General features: G+C 37.0%; 1 protein-coding gene across 3 annotated transcripts in view; it reads right to left on the bottom strand.

The window, feature by feature from the left end:
- Positions 1-2,766: 2,766 nt before the first annotated feature.
- Positions 2,767-24,381, bottom strand: part of LOC121314893 (collectin-10-like) — a 33,995-nt gene continuing 12,380 nt past the window's right edge. For all 3 annotated transcript variants that reach the window (XM_041248636.1, XM_041248635.1, XM_041248637.1), the window contains 4 exons: positions 21,415-21,486; positions 17,361-17,414; positions 17,086-17,181; positions 2,767-3,604 (listed from right to left, as the gene is read on the bottom strand). In XM_041248636.1, coding sequence (XP_041104570.1) covers positions 3,195-3,604; positions 17,086-17,181; positions 17,361-17,414; positions 21,415-21,486 — 632 coding nt within the window. In that variant the 3' untranslated portion in view covers positions 2,767-3,194. The remainder of the gene's footprint in view (positions 3,605-17,085; positions 17,182-17,360; positions 17,415-21,414; positions 21,487-24,381) is intronic.

Genomic DNA, 24,381 nt, shown 5'->3' on the forward strand with positions numbered 1-24,381 from the left:
GGTCCTGTAAAAAAAATTGCAGTGTAACTGCCATGGGACAGGTCGTGGGGTCAAAACCCTTTGGCAGGCACCACGTCTGAAAAATGCCCCACTTGTAGCCATACTGGGAATGCGTGGACTCTGCTGTGGCATTCTGGCTCAAATGTTGCCGTTCAGGGGCCAGACCTAGAGCCGCAGGCTCGATGGGTTGGGATGCCACAGTGTCCTCTGTGCCTGACTGAACGGGTTGCGGTGTGTGGGCAGACTCCACCGCTGGCCGCTTAAGAGCTGCATCAAGGCGGAAAACCAGTCCCCTTGGCCAGGGGCTACTAATAGCACTCTGGCTCAGTCCTGCCTGATCATGGCCACCAGTGGAAAGTCAACAGGAATTGCCTTGGCCAAAACATCTATTGCCAGCGGGACCTTGGCTCCTGTTATGGAGAACCAGAGGGGACAATGGGTCGATTCCTGGGAGGCAAAGAGGTCAATCTGTACTCTTCCAAACTGTTGCCAAATGAGGCTTGCCACCTCTGGATGAAACCTCCATTGTGATGCTCTGCGGACTCCCCTTGAGAGGAGGTCTGCTGCCCAGTTTATCACCCCGGGCAGATGTACTGCGTAGTGAGAGGAGGTGATCGCGTGCTCAGAGCAAGAGCTTGCGGGCTACTTGGTGGAGATCTGAGGCTGTCTTGGTGGTTTATATAAGCCACCAAAGTAGTGCTGTCCGTCCGGACAAGCACGTGTCTCCCTTTAACCTCCTGTAAAAAAACATTTATATGGAGACCCTGCCAAGGTCAGTTCCATCCCCCTTGCACTCCCCTGTCATTCCACATAGCGCCCCAGCAAAAGCTGAACGCGTCCTTGGTGATGACCTCCCTTCAGATGATGTGTCCCAGCACTATGCCTATGTGCAGGTGAGCAGGCTGTGTCCACCAGGAAAATGCCTCCACACAGTGCCGAGACACTGTCATCAGGTGGCCGTGATTCAATGTGGGCTGAAAAACTCTGCTGTTGAACAGGGCTTGGAGAGGGCGCATACGCAGACGAGCCAAAGGAAGGGTCTGAGAAGCTGCTGCCATCAAGCCCAGAAGCCTTTGGAACATAACTACTAACAATTAATTGCATTAATGAATGTAATTACACAAGCGAATAAGCAGTTATAAGTAACCTGATACTTATCTGTTCGTAGTCTCTCCCACTCAGGTCGGATGAAAGGAAAAATGAAGGGCACAGCTGTGTCACAGGCTCTGATGTGCAGCTTTGATATATCTTATTCAGGTTATCAGAGTCTTCAGGATAAAAACCCATTAGGCAATGGTTACATTTCTTACTTAATAGGGAACTGACCTTATTGCTTGTGATTACTTGGAAAAGTGGGCAAGAGAGCCATAACAGACACCTTTATGCTACTTATTTAGTCTGTTTAGTCTAGAGTATTTGTCTAAAATAAATTCCCCTTCTCTTTCGGATTTGATTTTTGGAATTCAGTACACCACAGGGAATGAATGAGAATACCTGTAAGGGGGTTTCTTGAAATAATGGTGGGAGTTGATTCCTGGAATTATGTGTGACTTATTGTTCTAGCTTGACAGCAGTGTTATTTGAATCTGAATAGGAAAAATAAAGTCCAGGGTCTATTTTAGTTATTGAAACAGCAGGAGATTTAAATTGTATTTACAATTTTTGTGGATTTGTTGAACTACTTATTCCAAGAAAGAAAAATCAGGAAAACCAGTACAGCCTGGGAACTGAACTGAACAATGATCCTAATCTGAGTACTAACAGTCTTAGAATGAAAGAAGACAACACAACATTGCAATATTTTAAATAAACAAAAAAAAAACTATTTTGCAGTGTAATTATTGGCCACCCTTGAAACTAGTACAATGATTCAGTGCTAATTAGTTTAATATACATAATGAGCTTTTACCTGTATAGTTAAGTCATCTAAACTGACTTTTTAATTTGTAAAACTGTATGTAATATTGGTCAAATACTTTTTAGGATATTGTTTGTAACTTAAATAGGAACTTTGCTTTTTACATAATTATCTTAAAGTTGTAATATATAGAAATATGAACTTTGAAACTTTATTCTTAATAATCTTTGGTGCCTTATTCTGTTAAATTACCACATATCCTATATGTATTTATTATTAATGTTCCTTCTTATTGAAGTAGTCTGTTTTCAAGTGCTAGAATACTGCTATATGCTCCCCTAAATGAGTGACTATACTGTATGTGACCCACAATACAAAAGGCTTAGCAACATCACTGGAAGTGCTGCAGATATTTGGAATGCAAGAACATGTGAAATTAAGAGAGTAAGAGGAAGATTTACCGCCAAAACCCCTGACTTCACATTTTCTTTAGACTTTATGTTAACTTATTTACAATGTGTTATTTTTCCTTTCCTGGTTTGAGGTGTGTATGTGTGTGTATGGCGCATTGCGTTGTACAGTCTTCTCCAATATACCACCTGTTAGATCCATTTAAGATCATCATGTTTTCCCATACCTTAACTGATAAATATTTTATTGAATCTAAGTATACACATACATTATGCTTACATTATGCAAAAATAGCACAGCACATATTAAAGGTACAAAACTACCAAATGAAATTGGCTCCTTTTAATGATTTTGTTTTTGTTTTGGGGTTGTAAATTCACACTTTTGTTGCCAGTATCAAATGATTTTATAGCTAATAATAACTAATCTAGTCACATACAGAAGACACGGTGTGGCTGGTATCTCATACTCTGGAGAAGTAATCAGTATAAATCAAATAAAGTATAACCCTTCAAAGTTTATTGTGAGATAACATGGTAAATGCAAAGCAAAGTGTAGTAAAGTATGCTATCATAATGTCACAGGCAAGAGCAAGAATAGTAAATTAAGATAAATATGGTAGAGCAAGCCCTGTAAAATATATGCGTAAAGGTGGTAAAGCATGGTTAACAGCAAACTTGTTAGGAAGCTATTTGTTTTATTACAGATTCTGCATGGTACTTTAACCAACACATTTCTGGTATGTTGTGCTTTTTATTCTGTTTGCTTGCCCTTGCACTACAGATTACATTAGTAACTGTATAATGGCAAATCTACAATAAGGTTGCTATTTTGTGATGAATGCAGAATGTCCCTTTTTTGTTGCTTTCTGGCATTTATTTACAGACCGGGCTAAATACAGATGAACTCTCAATACAGGAAAGACTCACGGGATTGTGATAGTATTCCTCTTTTTTTTTAAGAACTCACAAACAAAAAATATGGTGAGGTCACATTCCACATCATTCCAGCCTCCAGTGCTGACCATTTCTACACAGTCTTCATTAGTGAACCCATTGTTGGGCTCCCCTGGCCTCCAGCTGCTATAGTTTTGCAGTGGGGTGTTGTCTGTGTACATGAACTGGCCCTCCTTATCAGTGTCATGTAACCCAATAAACACACGGGTGAGCCCAGCCTGTGTGATGTAGTCGGCAATCATAGAGTTTGTCTCCATATCCTTGGGTAGGGCCAGTGTTCCTCCTCTGACCTTGCAGTGCATCAGGGCATCATTATACTTCTTCCCTTCCTTGACAATTAGGTAGAATTTCTCATCAGTTTCCTTGATACCTGCAATAACTTTGAAAATAGAAAGGAGTTGTTATGGTAACACCAGTTCTCTGTGTTGTTTTGTTGTTCACCTATCAGACAGCTGTAAGGGTAAGGCTCCCTGCAAAAAGGACCCCCATTTTAACACTATATTTGTCAAAAGTATTTCCTCTTCAGAAGACATAGAATATTGTTGTTTATTGTTATTTGTTACTTTTTCACAAGTAAAAAAAATATTATTTACATACCTATATGAGCATAGTAATAAACACATTTGTGCTCTAGAACACCAGGTACAAGGAAAATCAGTTTATCACTGTAATACTGTAAAATAAATGAAAAACCTGCATTCCATATGAACACAGTTTGATTAAGAAATGTTTTAAAAATCAGCTATCGTGTCAGGAAGCATTTCCCAAGTTACATTGACGTTAACTAGCAATCACCCATATGTTCATAATTAAAAGTAAGAGTATTTATATATGTTTGTCACATTCTTAGTTCCCAGACAGTAGGTCATCATAAGACTGGAAGTGTGTGTCACAGTGGAAATGAGGAAGCTATTTAAAGACTTAAGTTAGGAACTTTCTGTTTTCCATGTAAATTTGAATTCCTTAAAATCATTGTGAAAAAGAAATCTCAGGTTAAGTTTGGTGAATTTTCAGGTTATGTTTGGATACAGTACATGCTTAAGGATTGCTAACAAAGGTTTTTACCTATATTTACTTTGATTCTGTTGAAGATATTTTGGTTTTTCGCTTGCATTTTATACTTGGAATATACATTGGAACCAATTTGGAATACGCAGGTATAATAAATACAACACTAGAAAAAAAGAGATGAATAGTTACTGCTCCACCTTGGTACATAGTCACTTAGGAGCTCATGTAAGGATAGGCACAGTGCAAACAATTGTGGCTGCAAAATTCAAATTGCCTAGCAGCCAGGCAATTATTTTGCATTGCAGCCTGTGTAAGCTTAAGAGCAATGCAAATTATTCATCACTCACAAATAATGAGCCGCAATCATGATAATGAGGGTCGCAATGAGCACCGTCTGTGCATCAGGGTATTTAGCATCCACACTTACAGCCCAGAGGTGAGGTGAGTTAGGAGTACAGAGAGCAGCAGGCACTGTATGAAATTTGTGGAGCACGAAAATACAAGCCAAACAATATAACTGTCAGAGGAAGGGCAGCAAAGTACTCTTGGCGCACAGAAAACAAACTAAAGTTTTCTGAGGAGGAGTTGAGAGTCCTTAAGGCTGGGGTCACTCAGCATGAAATTGAGTTATTTGGAAAAGCCTCAGCCAAGGTACTAAACAGCCTGCGGTGGCGATCAAAAGATGAAAGTAAAGAGAACCTCTTTGGCCTCATTCAAAATTTCGTGGAGCAGTAAAATCAACACTTAATCCCAGATCGCCCTGAGCATAGTTTGAGGGAGGTGAGGGGAATGGATGGGGTTAAAAACCAGTCTGACCCTCATCATCCAGAATGGCTTCAATGGGGGCAAGAACATGAAGAACAGTATTGACCCAGTAAACCACAAAAGGATAAGGTCAGAGACCACACAGAAACTGACTGCGGTTAACAAATGGAATAAAACCACCACAACACAGGTCTAACTCAATAGGACAGGACAGAAAGAAACCCTATACGATTTCAATACTTGCTAGAGAAAAATCTATGGGAATCAAATTGCTAGCCAAGCTAAATAATATGGAAAATGGCAATGAATGAGAAATATGTAGTTGCTGAATGGATGGAGCTGTTGTGTGCATGGTTTTTAATTATGAATATGACTATTAGTTTTGGGTGCTGTTCTGAGTTAGTACCAGTAACATTCTGCATATGCAGGGTGATCTTCAAATAAATCCTACAGTATTATCTGTCAAGCCATGTTAGTTAAAAATAGCTGTTATCCATAGAAAATTAGGATAAGCCTCCTCCAGGGTAGTCTTAAAGTTAAGACCATACTTAAGACCAAAATTCCATTTAGACTCATTTGCGAATAAGACTTAAGTCCAAACTGATGACTTACGACCAGTCTTAGACTTAAGTTAGCTTTGTGAATACGAGCCCTGGAGCTTTTTTGATAAGCTCTTTTGTGCACTCTGCAGATAGAAACCCTGGCAGTGCACTGGCTTGCTTTGATGTTTGGTAATCAACAATATATTGTATAAACCATATGGAACAAACGGTCATTAACTACCAGCAATAGACCAGTTTCAGCTCCAAGCAAGTGAGTCATGCAGTTATTCCTGTGATGTGAAATGGGTGGATCATTCCGTCATTCTGATTTTCTTCATTAGACTCTCGTGATTGTTATTTAATTTATCAAGCAATGCCATCAATACTGAATGTTACTATATTTAAATAAATGCAGGTGTATAACAGGGATGAAAACTGAAACATTATAGCCAGCTTTGTCTTGTGGTTATAATACTCATTGTTATTAGTTATAATATATCTGAAGATTATAAGTATCAAGTTGCTTTCTCACATATTGTTATTTCAGCCCACAAATGAAGCAAAGTAGCTACAAAACACCCATGAAATGTACATAAATCATTACATTAAAAAGACCAGTAGTAGCTGATTAAAGTGACGAGAACAACAACACCTTTAGTCAGAGGGACAACTCCACTTCACTTGTATAGTTTTCTGTACTATATGTAACAGTTTGGAGTAAATACAGGATTTTCCTTTGCAATTCATCTATGTAAACCCCTTCCAATGCTTCACAGTGCAAAACGTTATTCCACTTTCTAATATTCTCATTGCTCAGGATACACATACTGTATACATAAAGATAAAGTTTTGGCATGTCTTGTGATTTTTCGTATCCTGGTAAGTTTCTTTTGATTCGTAGGGAGGAGTGGGTTGGGTATGATTTGGAAACAAGACAGAGTATTCATTTTAATACATCAGCTTTTTAATCAACCATTGGAGCTGTCAATGACCCCCACTCTATTTCTTAACAGTACTATCATTTTTATTACAAACACAGCACATCTCTTGACACTGTGAAACACTGAAAAAAACAAAACAACGTTCACGTTATTATCTCATTACAGCTGTGTCAATACCCTATATTTACTCTCAAGTTCAGTCCTGTAAAGATAGTCACAGTAGTTTCTCGCCATCCTTTATTCTAACTTGACTGGAATGACAACTCACAATCACACTTATCTCTATTGCATGTGTTTATCAAATATTTTCCTAACTTAGATATACCTCATGACAGGTTGCAAATGTAACTGCTAACAAAATAGAAACAAAAAAAGATACTAATTTCTGTCATTTCATTATACCTGTTTTCATAGTTCCCTCTCTGGAACTGTGCAGCCCTTGTGCATAACTGAAAAACACTTTTTTGTAATTATGCAAAAAAAATCCAAGAGGAAATTAGGTCCCAACCTGGTTTAGTTTTCTGTGTTGGCAAATGGGTGCAAGACATTTCGTCCCTGACAATTCGCCCCTGCTACAATTTGTCTCCATGATAGTTTGTCCAATTGACAATTTGTCCCCATGTCAATTCATCCTTATTTTTTAAGAGTCATAATACCGGAAAAAAATGTATGTACTTTTAAGATATTAACTGTGTAACCACATATAAATTGTTGATCGTTCTCTTCAACAAGATAGTGTTTATTTATTTATTGCATTTGTGTAGCGCTTTTTATGCAAAAATATCGCAAAGCACTGTACAGTACATAGCAGAAAAAAAGAACAAACCACAATACATTTGTATAGCATGTCACACATACAACTGCCACAGTGAGACCATTTAAATAACAGTATACACATAATAATGCAAAAGCAGCATTTTTAAAGTTACAGTAAAACCCACTAGATAAGAAAACCATTTTATAAAAGTGCGTTTTTAGTCTTGACTTGAAAACTAACAGTCCCAGCTTCCCTGACAAAGGAAGGCAGAGCATTCCATAATTTTGGAGCTCTTCCAAAAAAACTCCTGCCTCTCGTGTTGCTTTTCTTGACCCTAGGAATAACCAGCAGCCCTGCATCCTGTGATCTCAGAGTGCCGTTTGGAAGATACAGGGTCAGTAACTCCTGCAAATAACTAGGTGCTAATCCATTCAGGGCCTTGTAAGTTAACAGCGAAATCGTAAAATCAGTTCTATACTGCACAGGGATATATATGCTCTGAGCACACTCTTAAACTCAGGGGAGACGTTCAAGGAGGACAGAGATGTTTTAAACTCCTGCAGTGGTTTTGTTCGTGCACTGGGCTTGCAATGTATCCAGATTACTTTTTAATAATCAAGAAAAACACACAGACTCATTTAATTTGAAGTTTGAACGAATCAGAGCAGTACAAGTGCTCTTTTCAGTTTATTAAATTCTTTAAATGGATCAAGTAGTTACAAGCTACTTTGGATCCCTGCTAATAGGCAGCCTGGGCGTTTCCAGTGCCTTTACAGGTGTAACAGCATTAGTACTTCAATACAGTAATACGAATATGGTTATCATATATTTAGCATCATTTTTATACCTTATAGCATGCATCCAATATAAAAGAGCTATTAAATTCAAATATATGCTTACCTACCAGTATATGGAAGTGTAGTATAGGATATATTGAATAATAAGAACGGTCTTCAAAACGTAGAGACTTGACTTCGATCAAACAGCAATCAGTTTTTCAGAGATCCTGAGAACATGGACCACACAACTCATAGTTAGCAAATCGCGCGATATCAAATGGGGTCTTGCTCTGGGCTTATATGGGATTTTGCCTCCTTTGAATACATGAGAAGTTCCAAGTAAATCTAATTATCACTCGGCCTTGACATTTCTTATCTTTGAGTTAATTATACGTTCTACAAGGATCTGGTCAACTCATTTTTGCTATAATATAATACAAGTATATGTGTATATATGTATTTCAAAAAATATATGTCCCTCTTAGCCGCTTATTATGTTACCTTTTCAGTGTGTTGTCAATGGGTCAGTTTAACTTCATATACAAATGTGTGTTAACAAAGTATGGGACAGAGACTGCCTTTGAATAAGCATACAGTGGTCAGTTCAGTTAGTTTCATTTAAATTCAAGCTATAATAAAACATGTTAAATATAAAAGCCTTATATTAACTTGTATCATTCTCAGACAATGCCTGACCTCTCTCTGTTTCTAAAAGTTGCCTGCTCAAGCAAGATTCAGACACCCTGTTTTCTTGTCAAGACTATTGTTTTGATTAATATGAAACACCATGGTAAGGACTTCTCCAAATTCACCGCATTTAGTTTTCTCTCAAAGAAAGTTGCTACTTATTTGATAATAACTAATGGTAGACACAACTCCCTTAATTCGTGGAATGCTCTGTACGACTGCCAGATCCTCTTATCATAGAAAGACCCTGGATTCAAAACTGCAGACTACAAGTAAAAACTGCCAAAAAGAACCTTCCATATGTAGTACCACTCTGCTTGCCAGCCGATAAGGGCAAGATTATTTTTGACTGTAGGTTTTTTTGTGTACTAAAATTATTGAATGCAGATTTTTTTTTTTTTTTATTGCAGTAAAACCTTTATACAAACTAAACATTTATATTCTTTAATTTAATGGATATTGTAATGTCTAAAATGTTTTTTGTTTAGTTGGAGAAAGAACCTAATTCTTAAATTGATTAAATTAAATGCTCACTCCTGCTTTTACAGTCTATTTGTATTATGGTAGAGCCTTAAACAAGCAAAAACACTTGTTAGTTTAAATATTATGTTTCTTATTAGATCAAAATACTAAAAACATTATTTCTCTTCAGAGAGTGTTGTCATTCTGTTATTAGATCAGAATACATTTTTATTATTTAAAACCTCTATGCTTAGTAACAACACAATCAAATAAAAACAAATAGGTCATTTTAGTTTTAAATATCGTTTTGCCTAAAAAAAGGTCACCCTTTTGTTTTTGCTAATTTGCAGTTCCTGCTTCTTTAGGTTAAAGGTTACAGGCTTCCACACTCAATAGTCTGTCCAGCCACCAAAAGTATGTACACGAATAACAAAGGCACACAGACAAGTTTTTTTTTCTAACATTAAGATTTGTTCAGTTTTCTTAGTTCAAATCATTGTAACCTGTTCATAATTTGTTGCAATGTTACAGTGTCAGTTAGTACTGAACTTCTTTCGTGTTTAACTGTAATATGTTGTTTCAACAATAATGTTATTTGTATAAAAGTTTAACTTTAAATGATTTTATAACATGTATTTCTAATTCAGTTAGTTCAGTATAACAGTTGCTAGTATTATTTTACTGAATTAAGTCTGACCCTTTTCTCTGTTCATACAAAATCCAGTTGAAGCAGGTTTTAAGACATACTAGCCTTTTGCCAATTTGTGTTGGTGTTGATTAGTGTGAGACATGACCATAAGCATTTTTATATACTCCTACCTTCTTTTATCTGAAAGTAATGAAAGTAAAGTAACGAATATGGAACTGGAATATGCTAACAAGGCCTTATGATAAGTGCCTGCCAAGTTTTACTCCTTCCAGCAGGTGCTTTCATAGACTGCACACAAAATCTATCCATTGTATTCTACTGAGAATTCAGATATTTTTGAAAGGAACATATACAGTATTATTCTAATTATTGACAAAGAGTATATCATATTACTTCAATCAATACAGGCCAGTTTAAATTATCCAATTCATGCCTAAGAACTCAGCACGTTCCCAGCAGGATTCGAACTCTGCACCAGGCTCAGCTCGGACTGCTTCTGCGAACACCAGACTGCTAATAATAAAACTCATTACAGTCATTACAATATTTGTTGCAGTTTCACAAATGTTCAATTTGTTTCCCAAAGATCAGCCTGATTCCAGTAGCTATGATAGTCTTGGGTTAGTTTCTGCTCTCAGTGAGTCAGTTTCTGCCCACAGGTGTGGGTGGCAGTCTTTAAAAACTTGATATCTGCAAAAACTGAACTTAGCTGGGCTCCCATTTCTTCATTCTTATTCCCATCGTCAGTGGGCAAAAACATTTTAACTGAATCTGGGTCCATCAAAGAACTGCACACCCTTGCAACCGAGGCCCTCCATGCAAAAGGATCTAATGACTTATAGCACAAAAGGGACGTGCCAGAACCGTCTGTGACAGCATGCATTAGTCTTTCGGCATCAGATACGGAAATAATTGGTCCAAGTTTGGCTATATTTCTCAAATAGTAAAAAAAATACTTTAGTAACTTCCCTAATATGAGTCTCAAATGATAAATCAAAGATGACCCCCAAGCTCTTAATTTCTAATTTAAGTTTTGACGAGAGACTGCAAGGGTCAAGCTCATGTAAACCCAAATTTCGTTTTAGCTGATTCTGTGATCCTACTAGCATAACCTCTGTTTTTATCTGAATTCAGCATTAGAAAATTCTGTGACATCCAATGCTTGATGTCTGTAGGCAAATGGCTAATAACTCCCAGGCAGAAGAAATTCCTGGCTTTAGGGACAAATATAGCTGGGTATCATCAGCATAGCAATGAATGTTCACGCCGTGTCTGTGGATAATGTCACATAATGGTAACATAGAATGAAAACAGCAAGGGACCTAGAATGGAGCCCTGTGGAACACCACAGACAAATTCTGATTTTACCTCCCCAATAAAGACAAACTGAAACCTATCAGAAAGATAAGATTTGAACCAGGATAGGACAATGCCACACAGTCCTACTGTGCTTTCAAGACGGTTCAGTAGGGTGGAATGGTCTACATTATCAAAGGCAGCACTTAGATCAAGAAGAATTAATACTGATACAGTATGAGTCAGAGCTTATCAGCAGATCATTCACAACTCTGACAAAGCCTGTCTCGGTGCTATGTGCAGCACAAAAACCAGACTGCAACTTCTCGAATATACCATTAAGAGTTAGAAATGTTTGGAATTGAATTGCAAGAACTCGCTCTAGAACATTATCTAAGAATGGTAGATTGGAGATTGGCCTACAGCTATTGAGGACTTTAGTGTCCAAATTGTGTTTCTTAAGCATAGGCTTTACCACAGATACCTTAAGTGCTGAGGGAACTATACTGGAGGAAAGTGAACCATTTGTAATTTTAAAATGTGGGTATTAACACCAAGAACATCTTAATAGTTGTGTAGGAATAGGATCAAGAGAGCATGTAAGGTAGCCTTTATAGGTGTAGTTGGTAAAATTCTGCCGGAGTCCTTAATAGAAGCTGTCTGTGGAATCTCCTACCTGATGTCTAGAATTTTATTTTAAAAGAGATGTAAGAAGTCATTGCAGCTGTGAGAGGAGCCAATGTAAAGGGTAGGAGTAGGGGAAGGATTAATCAATGTATCTAGGGTAGTATAAAGAAATATAGGGTTATTTTTATTTGTTTCAATTAAATTAGAAAAATCTGATGATCTATCCAATGCCATGAGCCTTCCTATATTTAACCAGGTGGCCCATCCATGCGATGTAATGAATGCGCTGTTTAGATTCCCGCCATCTCCGTTCTATACTGAGAATCAAAATAAATTCATCAATAATATAAAATATTGATTTTCAAAAAAAATAAGGCATATAAATGATGTGTTTGGTTTCTTTCATTCATCCTTGACCATGACACGCTTGACTGACTCTGACTGAAGTATTTAATCGCCTAATCAGTGAGACAGTTGATTGGACACTTGATATGGAGTGATTTCAGCTGTTGAATTGCAAGCAATAAAGAAAATTACAGAAAAAAAAACAATATGCCACGTCTGTCAAGAGAGCAGCACCTTTGTGGAATTGGCATGTTGGAGGCTGGACTAGGGCAATGTGCTGTGGCTCGCTGTCTTCGGTGCTCACAGACAGGAATTTCAAACCTGGCGAGATGATTTACCCAGACACACTCTATCAATGACAGGCCACGAACTGGGAGACCAAGAGTCGCAACACCTGCCCAAGATTGACAGATCATTTTGCAGCATCTTTGTGATGTTAATTGTTAATCAGCACAATAAAGTCACTGCACCTGCCCTAAAACAGAGTTTGTCCTAGTGAATTCTATTCAAATGTAAGTGATATGTTTCTTTTGCTGCTCAAGTAGAAGTGATAACGTCCTTTTGATGCTCAGTATATTTTAAGACCCACATATTTCTTCTTAGGAGTTGGATCATTGAACCACATGAGCTTTTTTTAAAAGACACTCTGAGTTTTGATTGGCGCTACAGTATCTAGGATACCAGTCAAGGTGGTGTTGTAGGTATTAACCAGCTCATATAATGATGCGGACTCAGAGAGCGGTAATGAGCTCAACACATCAGAAAGCTTAACAGCAGTTGAATAACTAATTACCCAGGATTTAAATGTATGGTCCACAGCCTTTGTATATATTGGCAGATTCACCTCAAAAAGAATGGCAAGATGATGAGAAATAGTATTATCTAGTGTTATCAGCTAAATACGAGAAATCACCAGATCTAAAGTATGGCCACGATTATGCATAGGACCTTTGACGTGCAGGAGTCCAATAGCCTCAAAAAAAGGAGTTAGAATCAGAATCAGAATCAGTGTCAACATGAAGGTTAAAATCACCCAATAAAAGAATCCTATCTTATCAGGTTAAAACTTCAAAAGATGAATAATATTCAACAATTTCCTGTTTGATTCTAAGTTCACTACAGAAACAGTAGAAACTCCACCTCCCTTGGCCAGTAGAGCAAGCTTTCTGGAAAAAAGAATCCTGGAGAAGCCTCAATCAGTGAAACGTTGTCATTCAGTCCAAGCCATGTTTTAGTTAAAGAGAGAATAACAATGGTGTAATCCTGAATAAAATTTGACTGAGACCTGACATTAAATATCTCTAGGCATAAATTGGTACAATCGAGAGCATGTGATTGAGCAGGGGTAATAGGAATTTGACGAAGGTTACTGTAGCACACACCTCAATGTTATCAGCTACACGGCGACCTGATTCAAGCATTCAAAATTCTAAAAGATATTGACAATGTCGACCCAAAGGACTTTTTCGACCGGAAAAAAGAAACAAGGACCAGGGGTCACAAATGGAGATTAGACAAAGGGGCATTGAGAACAGAAAATAGGAGGCACTTTTTTACACAGAGAATTGTGAGGGTCTGGAACCAACTCCCCAGTAATGTTGTTGTAGCTGACACCCTGTGATCCTTCAAGAAGCGGCTTGATGAGATTCTGGGATCAATAAACTACTATCAACCAAACAAGCAAGATAGGCTGAATGGCCTTATGTTCTTATGTAGGTTTGATTGTTAACTACATTTCAGATTGTTCTCCTGCTGTTGCATTTCTAATGTGGCATCTGTTTGGCATGATGAGATTGGGGTTTCATTAGCCTGTAGAATAATGTAACAATACAACCCTGTGGGCACAAAATCATAAGTAGTTTACAGTGTAATTATTGGACACTACAAAATACAGTGGAAATAGAGATCATTGTAATTTTAATCAAATTAAATAAAAAGATAAAATGACATAGAACAATGCATCTTTACCAATAATTCAGTATTTACTAAAGTATAAGTTCTATAATGTCCAATCGATACTTTTTACAAAAGCTGATAACTATTTGTGATTTCATCTACTGAACAAAACATTGGAATAGTAATACATGTATAAACACATGTCTTAAAAGAGTGTTTCTATATGTTTTTGTATTGTTTTGTTACTATACATACACGAGAAAACTTTAAAAACGAAACACACTTCAGAACGTTTCAGACTGACAACTGTTACAGTGAATGGTGCAGTTTTCGGTCTGCACCACTGGCAGCTGGTCATAAGAGGCTAGGCTAGGCCTATGTGTAATATTGTAAAAGTAAAAAAAGCTTACCTTAACGTCATGCTTTCCAAGGTCTACTGTATTGCTATTGGCTAACATGTAGCTTCAAAATGGGTGGGATTCTGTGTGTATTCCAACTGCAATCACCCTGTCTGTCAAGTTTTACTGTATTTGTATTGGCTACACTATGCAAACTTGAAGCTAGCCTCTACCACTCATAATTAGATTTAATCTTGACATGTCTCTTGCCAGGTAGGGTATTTTTTAGATTGTTTTTTAAATTCATATGCCATTTTCCTCGCTTTCAATTGAGGAAAAAATAACAATAAAAAATAACAATAAAGGTAGTCCAAAATTGGCTTTTTAATTGCTCATGGTAAAAAAAAAAAAATGGTTGACTGCAAGTGTTCGCAGTTTGATTTTTCAAACCGGCTCTTCATCTTCCACATTAATTTCTGTGGGCTACAGTGATTTAAAAAATCTTTCACAGGCTGTAAAAAGTATTTTTCTACAAATTACTCAGGATTCATCAATCAAGTACATTGTTATATTCTGTTTCTTTCCTTATGTACTGCATATATTATATTAGTGTATTATATTTCTTATCTAATTATAAAGTATCTTTTGAAACATGCAACATTTTATTGCGTACAATAAAAAGTGCCCACACATATAGGGCTGTCACTCGTTTAAAATTTTTGATCGGTTCAGTGGCGGCAGCAAGATTTAATTCCTGGCTGGGCCGCAAATTTTCATGGACGGGCCGTTTATGACTTAATGACGCAAACGTAACGATGTGATTACCAATATGCGTACTGAGGACACTCTATACTGTCAGAAATAGTACCATATTGACAGTCGGACATCCGATTTACCACCCACAAGAATAGCAACGGAAATTCCGTAACGTTAGCTAGTCACCACCACACAAAGAAAATGATCTCTCAAACGTTCATTCGACTTCCCAAAGTGAGCTAAAATTTAAAAAACTCTCATACTAAAAGAAGGTTAATACTTCCCTTTGAGCTTTAGAAAAGTGTCAGTTATAGGGGAACAAAAACAAAACAGGAATAGAGGCATGAGTTGAGCATAACATACATCTCAGCTGCATCAGTCAACTAAATTCAAATTGATAAAATTAAATGTAGGTACTTACATTACTGGCGCATTTGTTGATCATCGGTTCGTTTTCTTTTACAAAATGTGTCGGGACATAGCTAATGCGTAAGACACAAATATAGCTCCGGTTTACTGCAAAGTTGACTAAACTTTCTGTATTATTATATTTCTTAGCTTGACTTACAATTGTTAAAGATATCACATTATTTTTTACATACAATCACCCATTTATACAGTATAAATAACTAAACAGCAGCTGCACAAGCTGGTTGCTTGCATGCCTTGCAATGAAAGAAAAGTTCCTGTATGTTTGCTGCAGACGTGCTTAATTTCAATACTATACTATTGAAGACGCAAGATCTCATATCTCAGCCGTCCAATCACCAATCTTTTTTTCATAACAATGACAACGGTACTGAGGTGGGTAGGACAGATATATTTTCTGAACCACAAGGATGAGCTAGACGTGCCACAGCGGATTACAGTCTGATACGGTTTGGCATGAAATGTTTTTAATTGTCAATCGCTCCATAACTGGGTGGGCCCATGAATAAAATGAGTGGGCCCAGGCCCCTTATGCCCAAGAGTGGCACCGTCCCTGGATCGGTTAATTCTTGGGCATTAGTTGATTACTCAGTAGATTCCCTGCACATTTTTAATAAAGGTAACGATCTTACCAGTTCTCTGCACACGGAAACCACATTTTCACAAAATTTCAGGAGTAATCTTCAAAAACAGCACAAGTAATTTACACATAGCTAATTTACATATCACCCCCCACCTTTCCCATTCATTTGCATGACGTCTGGTGAAAAGCCTGCTGTACTCGAGTAAAATAAACTGAGCGAATGGAAACCCAAAAAAGCATTTTACACAAGACATTTTTCTTGTGCAAAAAACTTGCATGGAAACCCCATGATTGAGGATCATTCTGGACGCTGTAGAAAATGTAAGATGTGTGTGTGTAACAACAACAAACCAGATACAAATTGACACGGGAAGCCTTCTCAGCAGGGGATGTTGGGAAATGGAGTTCAAAATGCCAAGCCAAAAAAAAATCGGTTAATCAGAACAGCCGGTTGAACTGTAGTGTACAAAAATGAAGGTTGATAAGAAGAAAAAAATTAAATTAAAATAAAATTGATGTACAAAAAGAGGTTAAATGATTTAAAAACCATCTACACAGCTGAAGAAGGACTTTTGCCTGAAATTTCCTGAAATAAATGTTTTTTTAATCATTTAAACTCTTTGTGTACATCATTTTTGCTTTTATTTTTTTTCTTCTTATCAACCGCTCTCTATATATATAAGCAATACAAGCAAGTTTTGTTGTTTGGCCTTCTCACTTAATAAAGTTAGAAGCTGCTACTGGTCTGTGCTATTCTTATTGAATCCACTCTGGTTAACTTAACAAAACAAGAAAACTATTTAAAAATAAACACAAAAACATGACATCAGTTGCTCTCGCTGTCTATTAATAACTGAAGTGTAACATTCATAAAGGTGCAGTACATGTGAAATGTGTAAAAATAAAGCTTTCAGTTGGATGTTTCAGTGGCTTGCACTCTGAATGAAAGATATTTAATCATATCAATTTCTGCTAGTGAAGGACAGAATAAACTTACCATTTTTTACAAACTTCACTGAGCTCTTTAGTCTGCTAATGTTGACATCCAGTTGTCCTACAACTTTACGGTATCTTCCACAGTCACAGGTAGAGCCTGGCGTTTAATCAAAAGATATAATCACATATTTAGTATATTGACCTGTTATTAGCTAAATCAACTAAACAATGCTTTCTCCGCTGATTCCTATTACATATCTGGAGAAAGGGAATTCAGGTGAGAAAATAAGGTGAAAAAAAAGCATTTTTTTTTATATTTCAACAAAAAATCAGTACCAGGTTTTCCTTTGAATCCAGACGGTCCAGTTAGTCCATTATTTCCCTTGTCACCTAAAAAAAAAAAAAAAAGAATATATTTTAGTCACTTTAATTATGATACTGACATCTGTTACAGTGAATGGTGCAGTTTTCGGTCTGCACCACTGGCAGCTGGTCATAAGAGGCTAGGCTAAGCCTATGTGTAATATCGTAAAAGTAAAAAAAGCTTACCTTAACGTCATGCTTTCCAAGGTCTACTGTATTGTTACATGTATTGGCTAACATGTAGCTTCAAAATGGGTGGGATTCTGTGTGTATTCCAACTGCAATCACCCTGTCTGTCAAGTTTTACTGTATTTGTATTGGCTACACTATGCAAACTTGCAGCTAGCCTCTACCACTCATAATTAGATTTAATCTTGACATGCCTAAACATAGGTTTAGAGATGTGCCAAGTAACAGATATAAACTAAATTCTGTAATACATGATTTTATTTATTTATTTTTTTTAATATGACTTTTCTGACTACTGAGTAGTAAGTAATATGCCTGTTCAAAACTTATGACTTATCACAATGTTGGTGTTTTACAAACTGCAAACCTATTCATTGCATTAATAGCAATACAAAGTAATATCTGTAAACAGTCAGAAAACACCAACAAATTGTAAATAAATGATCTGAATGAATTAAATACACGTGTACCAGCTCCAGACATGTGCAGTGAATCTTTGTAAATGCACTGTAAACAGGATATCAGTCATACATTGTCAGAATAAACCACATACTTACACATTCTCCTTCTGTATAGAATCCAATGGAAAGAACAGGCAAACAATTAATATAATTGTTTATATGTAGTGGAGTCAGCAGGCCCTGTTTCTGCCTTTTTTTAAACAAAAGGCCACACAGAATACATCTAAAACATCTAAGAAATTAAACCTTGAACTAATTTACCTCTGTTTTTCAAATGTTTAAAACCAGAGAGAAAATTCTGTTTATGATTTGTATTACTTTTCCTATTTTGCTCATAGGGTAATGCTACCGCTAAAAGCGACATATGACCCCTTGGTAAATGAATGCAGCTGCCTTTGAACTTTGTCCTCACTTAGCACCTTCACAGGCTGGGGGGAGATTTACAAACAAGATTCAATGTATGTTTGTTACAGAATTCCAGATCAACATGGTTTTAAGCAATATAAAAAAAATAGCGAAAAAATATATGTTTCAGATTACATTGTTGTCTTCTCACATTGACTTCTTCTTAAGAACTGCAATGATAATATCATTTTTTGCTGATTTAATACCTGGCTTTCTGTGAATGGTACTGCCTTGGAATGGTTTACATTTTATCTTACAAATAGACAACTATTTGTGGCCCTTGATAAATGTGCCTCTTGTACCAGAGAAATAACATCTGGGGTCCATCAGGACTGATGCTTGGTCCTTTGCTCTTAAAATCTTCAGAGATGATGGAATCAGTTCTCACTTTTATGCTGATGATACACATATTTATTTGGCCATGAAATCTTCTGGACCTTCTGCAGTTACTCAGCTGTCAGCCTGTACTTAATATTGATCATAGTCCTGGGGTCTTGACATGAATTAGGTAATGCATCCATGCATTTATCATGTTGGATGGTATCAAGTAAACAGCTCAAGCTTGACCCTGACAGATAGAGAGATTGGTTCATTCTTTTGTCGTGACCTGGATTGATTAGTGCAGTGCTCTTTTCATTGGCCTGTCTAGTGGGGTATGATTAGGCTGCAGCTTGTTCAGTACTCAGCAGCTCATATTTTAACAAAAACTAAGACTGGAAAGTCTTAATTTAATTGGCTTCCAGGCAATATAGGACTGATTTTAGGGTTTTATGACTGACATAATAGGCCTTACTTGCTCTTGATCCTGCTTATATTGGAAATATGATCATTCCATATGTCGCTAGTCAGGTCCTGCGGTTGCAAGGTCTTGGATTACTGGTGGAGCACAGAGTTCTATCCAGACTCTCTACCCAAGGAGTATGTGCCGTCTCAAACTATGGGCCAAATATTCAAATGCCTTGCATGTGTCGCAGGGGAGTTGTAGAGATTTTTTTCCGCAAGTCCTTTTTGCGAAAAAAGTTGTGCTTTTGAGTCAGATTTAAAATAGATGTTGCTGGAGGTGTCATGAAAAGTTAATTTGCTATGTTGCATGGAAATCACATAAGACTGGTTACACTCCTCTTAATTATTTGAAGGAAGTATTTCTTCTTAACTTATGACACTCCCTTGTCTGATGAAGGAGTCCTTAGTCGATTTATACTATGATTAAACATTTTGGTTTATTTCCAACTCAAACATTTAATTTATTTGTGGTTTATTTTAAACAATAGTAATTGCCAGTGCTTATTTTGTAAAGAGGTGCCATTCTTAAGAATAAAACATAAATGTTCATTTTACCCAAACACATACCTATAAATAGTAAAACCAGAGAAACTGATCATTTTGCAGTGGTCTCTTAATTTTTTCCAGAGCTATATATATATATATATATATATATATATATATATATATATATAGTTGTTAGCTTGGTTTGTTTTTATTCTCTATTAATTATATTCTATTCATTGAAAAAAGGAAAGAGAACCAGACCGTTATTATTATTTTTTGAATTGGGGAAGTTAGCAGGCAATGTTCCTATGTCGGGGTAGGGGTACAGAGGCAGTCATGAACGTGTTTAAGAACCCTCAATAAAATGTTGTTCCTGTTATTAAGCAGTAGTATAATTGTAAACAGTGGTATTTAAAAAAAAAAAAACAGAACCAGTTTTCACTTTAGAGAAGTAGGCTACAATATTTGTTTTCATTAAAAACCTGTTGTTTATTGGTATTAATGTTCAGCTTTCATATAGAAGTATATAGAAATTAATGGTAAAAAAAGAGTACTTTCAGCTAAAAGCTGGGATGGGGGGATAAAAACAAGCATTGGTTTGTATGATATTGATGGTTACTGTAATGGTTAATTATATAAAGTATGTAAGTAGGTATTTAAGAAAAAACTTACCGGCTTTCCTTCAGAACAATTTTTAATCGCCTGGTGTAAATGTCTACGTCTTAACCACAATGAGAAAGTAAACTCTAGCTCACAAGTACAGCACGCATTCTACATCCATACTGCACACGGATGAAAAAGCTGTTTGATTGGTAGCGTAACCAATCGTTCATACTGCGAGTGGCTGAAACGGGCTTTCCCCACAAAATATGAAAACAAGAAATATCCGGCGAGATAGTCCTCCCGCAGTCAAGAGATTTCTAGCATCCAACCTGAGAAGTAAGGGGGCCAAAGCACAAAGATGCAAAATTGAGGGGGCCATTAAAAGAAGTAAGGGGGTCCTATCCCTGTCCTCCCCCCACGCCCGCCATGATTGGAGCACTGCTCTCTGGTAATGCATGCAATTTAAAGCGATGGTATACGGTAATTGAAACTATTGATACCCAAATGCTGCACAGCATTTTAAAAAAGGAACTTTATTGGCTTGGGGCTTTAGTGAAATGTGTTTTGATTCTTATGTCATCACTGAAGTTACTCGTGTGATTATTTCACTACAGTTAAAAACAATTTAATTTCCAAATCTCCCAACAGAAACTAAAACTTGGCTTAAAAAAAAAAAAAAAAAAAGAATAAAAAGAAATATCAATCTTAGATATGAATACGTACATTTTGGTTGATTGTCTGACAAATACGTTTATGCTAATTTGAAAAACTGTTACTGTGTTGTATGCAATGATGTCATCGGTCTAATTCGATCATCTGCAAAGGTCTAGGTCTCTATCGTTTAATTGTATTAGTGTATTTTTAAAGTTAATATGTACAGCAATCTGAGATGTGTGTCACACGAAAAACGCTTTAGAAGTCTTAGTTTGTTGTTTTTGTCTGTCTTTAATGTGTTTTGTATAGCCCATGCGGCAGCAGAAAATACAATACAGGCTACATACATCATTCATTTCATGTTGACGACATGACAAAAGGGAAAACAAAGTCCTGTGAGGGGGTATAGTACCTTTTAAAGAATTTGCCTTAAAATTAAGAATTACCTTTTGCTCCAATTGGACCAGTCTTGCCCATCATTCCAATATCTCCTAGGCTTCCTTGTTCACCAACCAGTCCTTAAAGAACAAAATAAGAGAGAATACTTTATTTAACTAAGCAGTTCCAAATCACTGGATACACACGAACACAGTCATAGATCTCACATTTTCCAATATGGAAGAGTCACATTATGAAGAAAGTAAATTAGATGTAATGGTATTTTTGTCATAGCATTAGGAAACAATAAAACTGGGTCTTTTCCATGTTGTACTTCCTGCTGAAGGAATGCATCCAACACATATGTGTTACATCTGGTTGTCTGGGTCTTTGTAGTAAACAACATTTTTTTTAGACAATGACTCTTCCTGAGCACATTTTATTATATGTGCATTTCTCCTGAAAAAAAACAAAAAACATTCTAAATGTATTCTATTTGAACAAAAATATAAACGCAACATGCAACAATTTCAAAGATTTTATTGAGTTACAGATCATGTAAGGAAATCAGTCAATTGAAATAAATTCATTAGGCCCTAATCTATGGATTTCACATGACTGGGAATACAGATATGCATCTGTTGGTTACAGATACCTTAAAAAAAAAGGTAGGGGCGTGGATCAGAACACCAGTCAGTATCTGGTGTGACCACCATTTGCTTCATGCAGCGCGATACATCTCCTTCGCATAGAGTTGATTAGGCTGTTGATTGTGGCCTGTGGAATGTTGTCCCACTCCTCTTCAATGGCTGTGCGAAGTTGCTGGATATTGGCGGGAACTAGAACACACTAAGTGACATGTCTGGTGAGTATGCAGGCCATGGAAGAACTGGAACATTTTCAGCTTCCAGAAATTGTGTACAGATCCTTGCGACATGGGGCTGTGCATTGTCATGCTGAAACATGAGGTGATGGCGGAGGATGAATGGCATGACAATGGGCCTCAGGATCTCGTCACGGTATCTCTGTGCATTCAAAGTGTCATTGATAAAATGCAACTGTGTTCGTTGTTCGTTTCTTATGCCTGCCCATACGATAACCCCACCACCACCATGGGGATCCTTGTTCACAACGTTGACATCAGTAAACCGCTCTCTCACACAACGCCATACACACTGTCTGCCATCTGCCTGGTACAGTTGAAACTGGGATTTATCCGTGAAGAGCACATTTCTCCAGCATGCCAGTGGCCATCGAAGGTGAGCATTTGCCCACTGAAATCAGTTATGATGCCGAACTGCAGTCAGGTTAAGACCCAAGACCCTGGTAAGGATGATGAGCACGCAGAGATGAGCTTCCCTGAGATGGTTTTTAACAGTTTGTGCAGAAGTTCTTCGGTTGTGCAAACCAACAGTTTCATCAGCTGTCCGGGTGGCTGGTCTCAGACGATCCCGCTGGTGAAGAAGCCGGATGTGGAGGTCCTGGGCTGGCGTGGTTACACGTGGCCTACGGTTGTGAGGCCGGTTGGACGTACGTTGGAGGCGGCATATGGTAGAGAAATGAACATTCAATTCTCTGGCAACAGCTCTGGTGGACATTCCTGCAGTCAGCATGCCAATTACACGCTCCCTCAAAACTTGAGAATCTGAGGCACTATGTTGTGTGACAAAACTACACATTTTAGAGTGGCCTTTTATTGTTCCCAGCATAAGTTGCACCTGTGTAATGATCATGCTGTTTAATCAGATTCTTGATATGCCACACCTGTCAGGTGGATGGATTATCTTCAAAGGAGAAATGCTCACTAACAGCAAATTTGTGCACAAAATTTGAGAGAAATAAGCTTTTTGTGTGTATGGAAAATTTTTGGGATCTTTTATTTCAACTCATGAAACATGGGACCAACACTTTACATGTTGAGTTTATATTTTTGTTCAGTGTAGTTTCATTAAAAGAGTCCCCTGATGCTAGATACATTGGCTTGCATTTGAGCACCAATTGTTGCATTTGCCTATGACATGTTTTCAATGTTAACTTATCCTTCATGCCACTTTATGAAGTTGATTGGAAATACAGCATTGAAGTATCTGCAAGGAGCGTCCAATAAATATTCTTCTCTTACAACTTAAAAAAAATACCATTAAAATAATCAAATTCGTTTTTACCATAATGTTTGCATTTTTTATGTAGGATAAACTGAGACCTATGAAATGATAGTAATGTATATTAGGTAAGATTTGCTGGAATAATGTTGTTAGCACCATGTACAAGGTGTCCACAGCGTCCTGTTACCCTCATGTTGTTTTTCTACAATTCTTTTTCATTTTCTGTTACAGGTGAGTTGAGCTGAAACAAGCCATCAGAGATGCATTTTGCCTCGTCACTCCATCCATGCTACGGAAGATATCACACCGAACATGGCGATGGAGCAGTATCTGCCATGAAAATGATGGCGTTCACACCAATCTTCTGGACGTCTAAATACGGTTAAATAATTGTGCTAAATACAATTAAGTACTAAATACAATTGTCAGCATTCTTCTAGATGTTTCAGTTGCTGGTCAGTGCACTGTACAAACAAACGTGGGGCTAACAGTACTTAAAGGGTTAGTATCATGGATTAGTAGTGTGATTTATTTCACTATTTACACAACTCTGACAGGGTAGCTAACCTTCTTGGTCTAGTGTTTTAGTGACATCAGAAGCACACATTATGGTAATTAAATTAACATTCAGCATATATACTCTATCAGTATAACTTGATTACCAAGAATACCTGAGTGATTCCAGTATGTGAAGCTCTGTTGCGTTTATATATTTTTTAAATACGCAAGGCAAATATTTAAATAAAGTAAGACTGCAAAAATAGATTTAAAAGATATGTAAATAATCTAAACAAAAACAAAACAAAACAAAAAAAAGACGGTAATATCCGTTGCTATGAGAAAATTCAAGATAGTAACCTGAATCCTTAATGGAGGCATCATCTGCATAATGGTCATTTAAAAAATGGAAATTGGCAGGTGGAAATCTTT

This window comes from Polyodon spathula, chromosome 4 (assembly GCF_017654505.1).
Source record: "Polyodon spathula isolate WHYD16114869_AA chromosome 4, ASM1765450v1, whole genome shotgun sequence".
Classification (NCBI taxonomy): Eukaryota; Metazoa; Chordata; class Actinopteri; order Acipenseriformes; family Polyodontidae; genus Polyodon; species Polyodon spathula.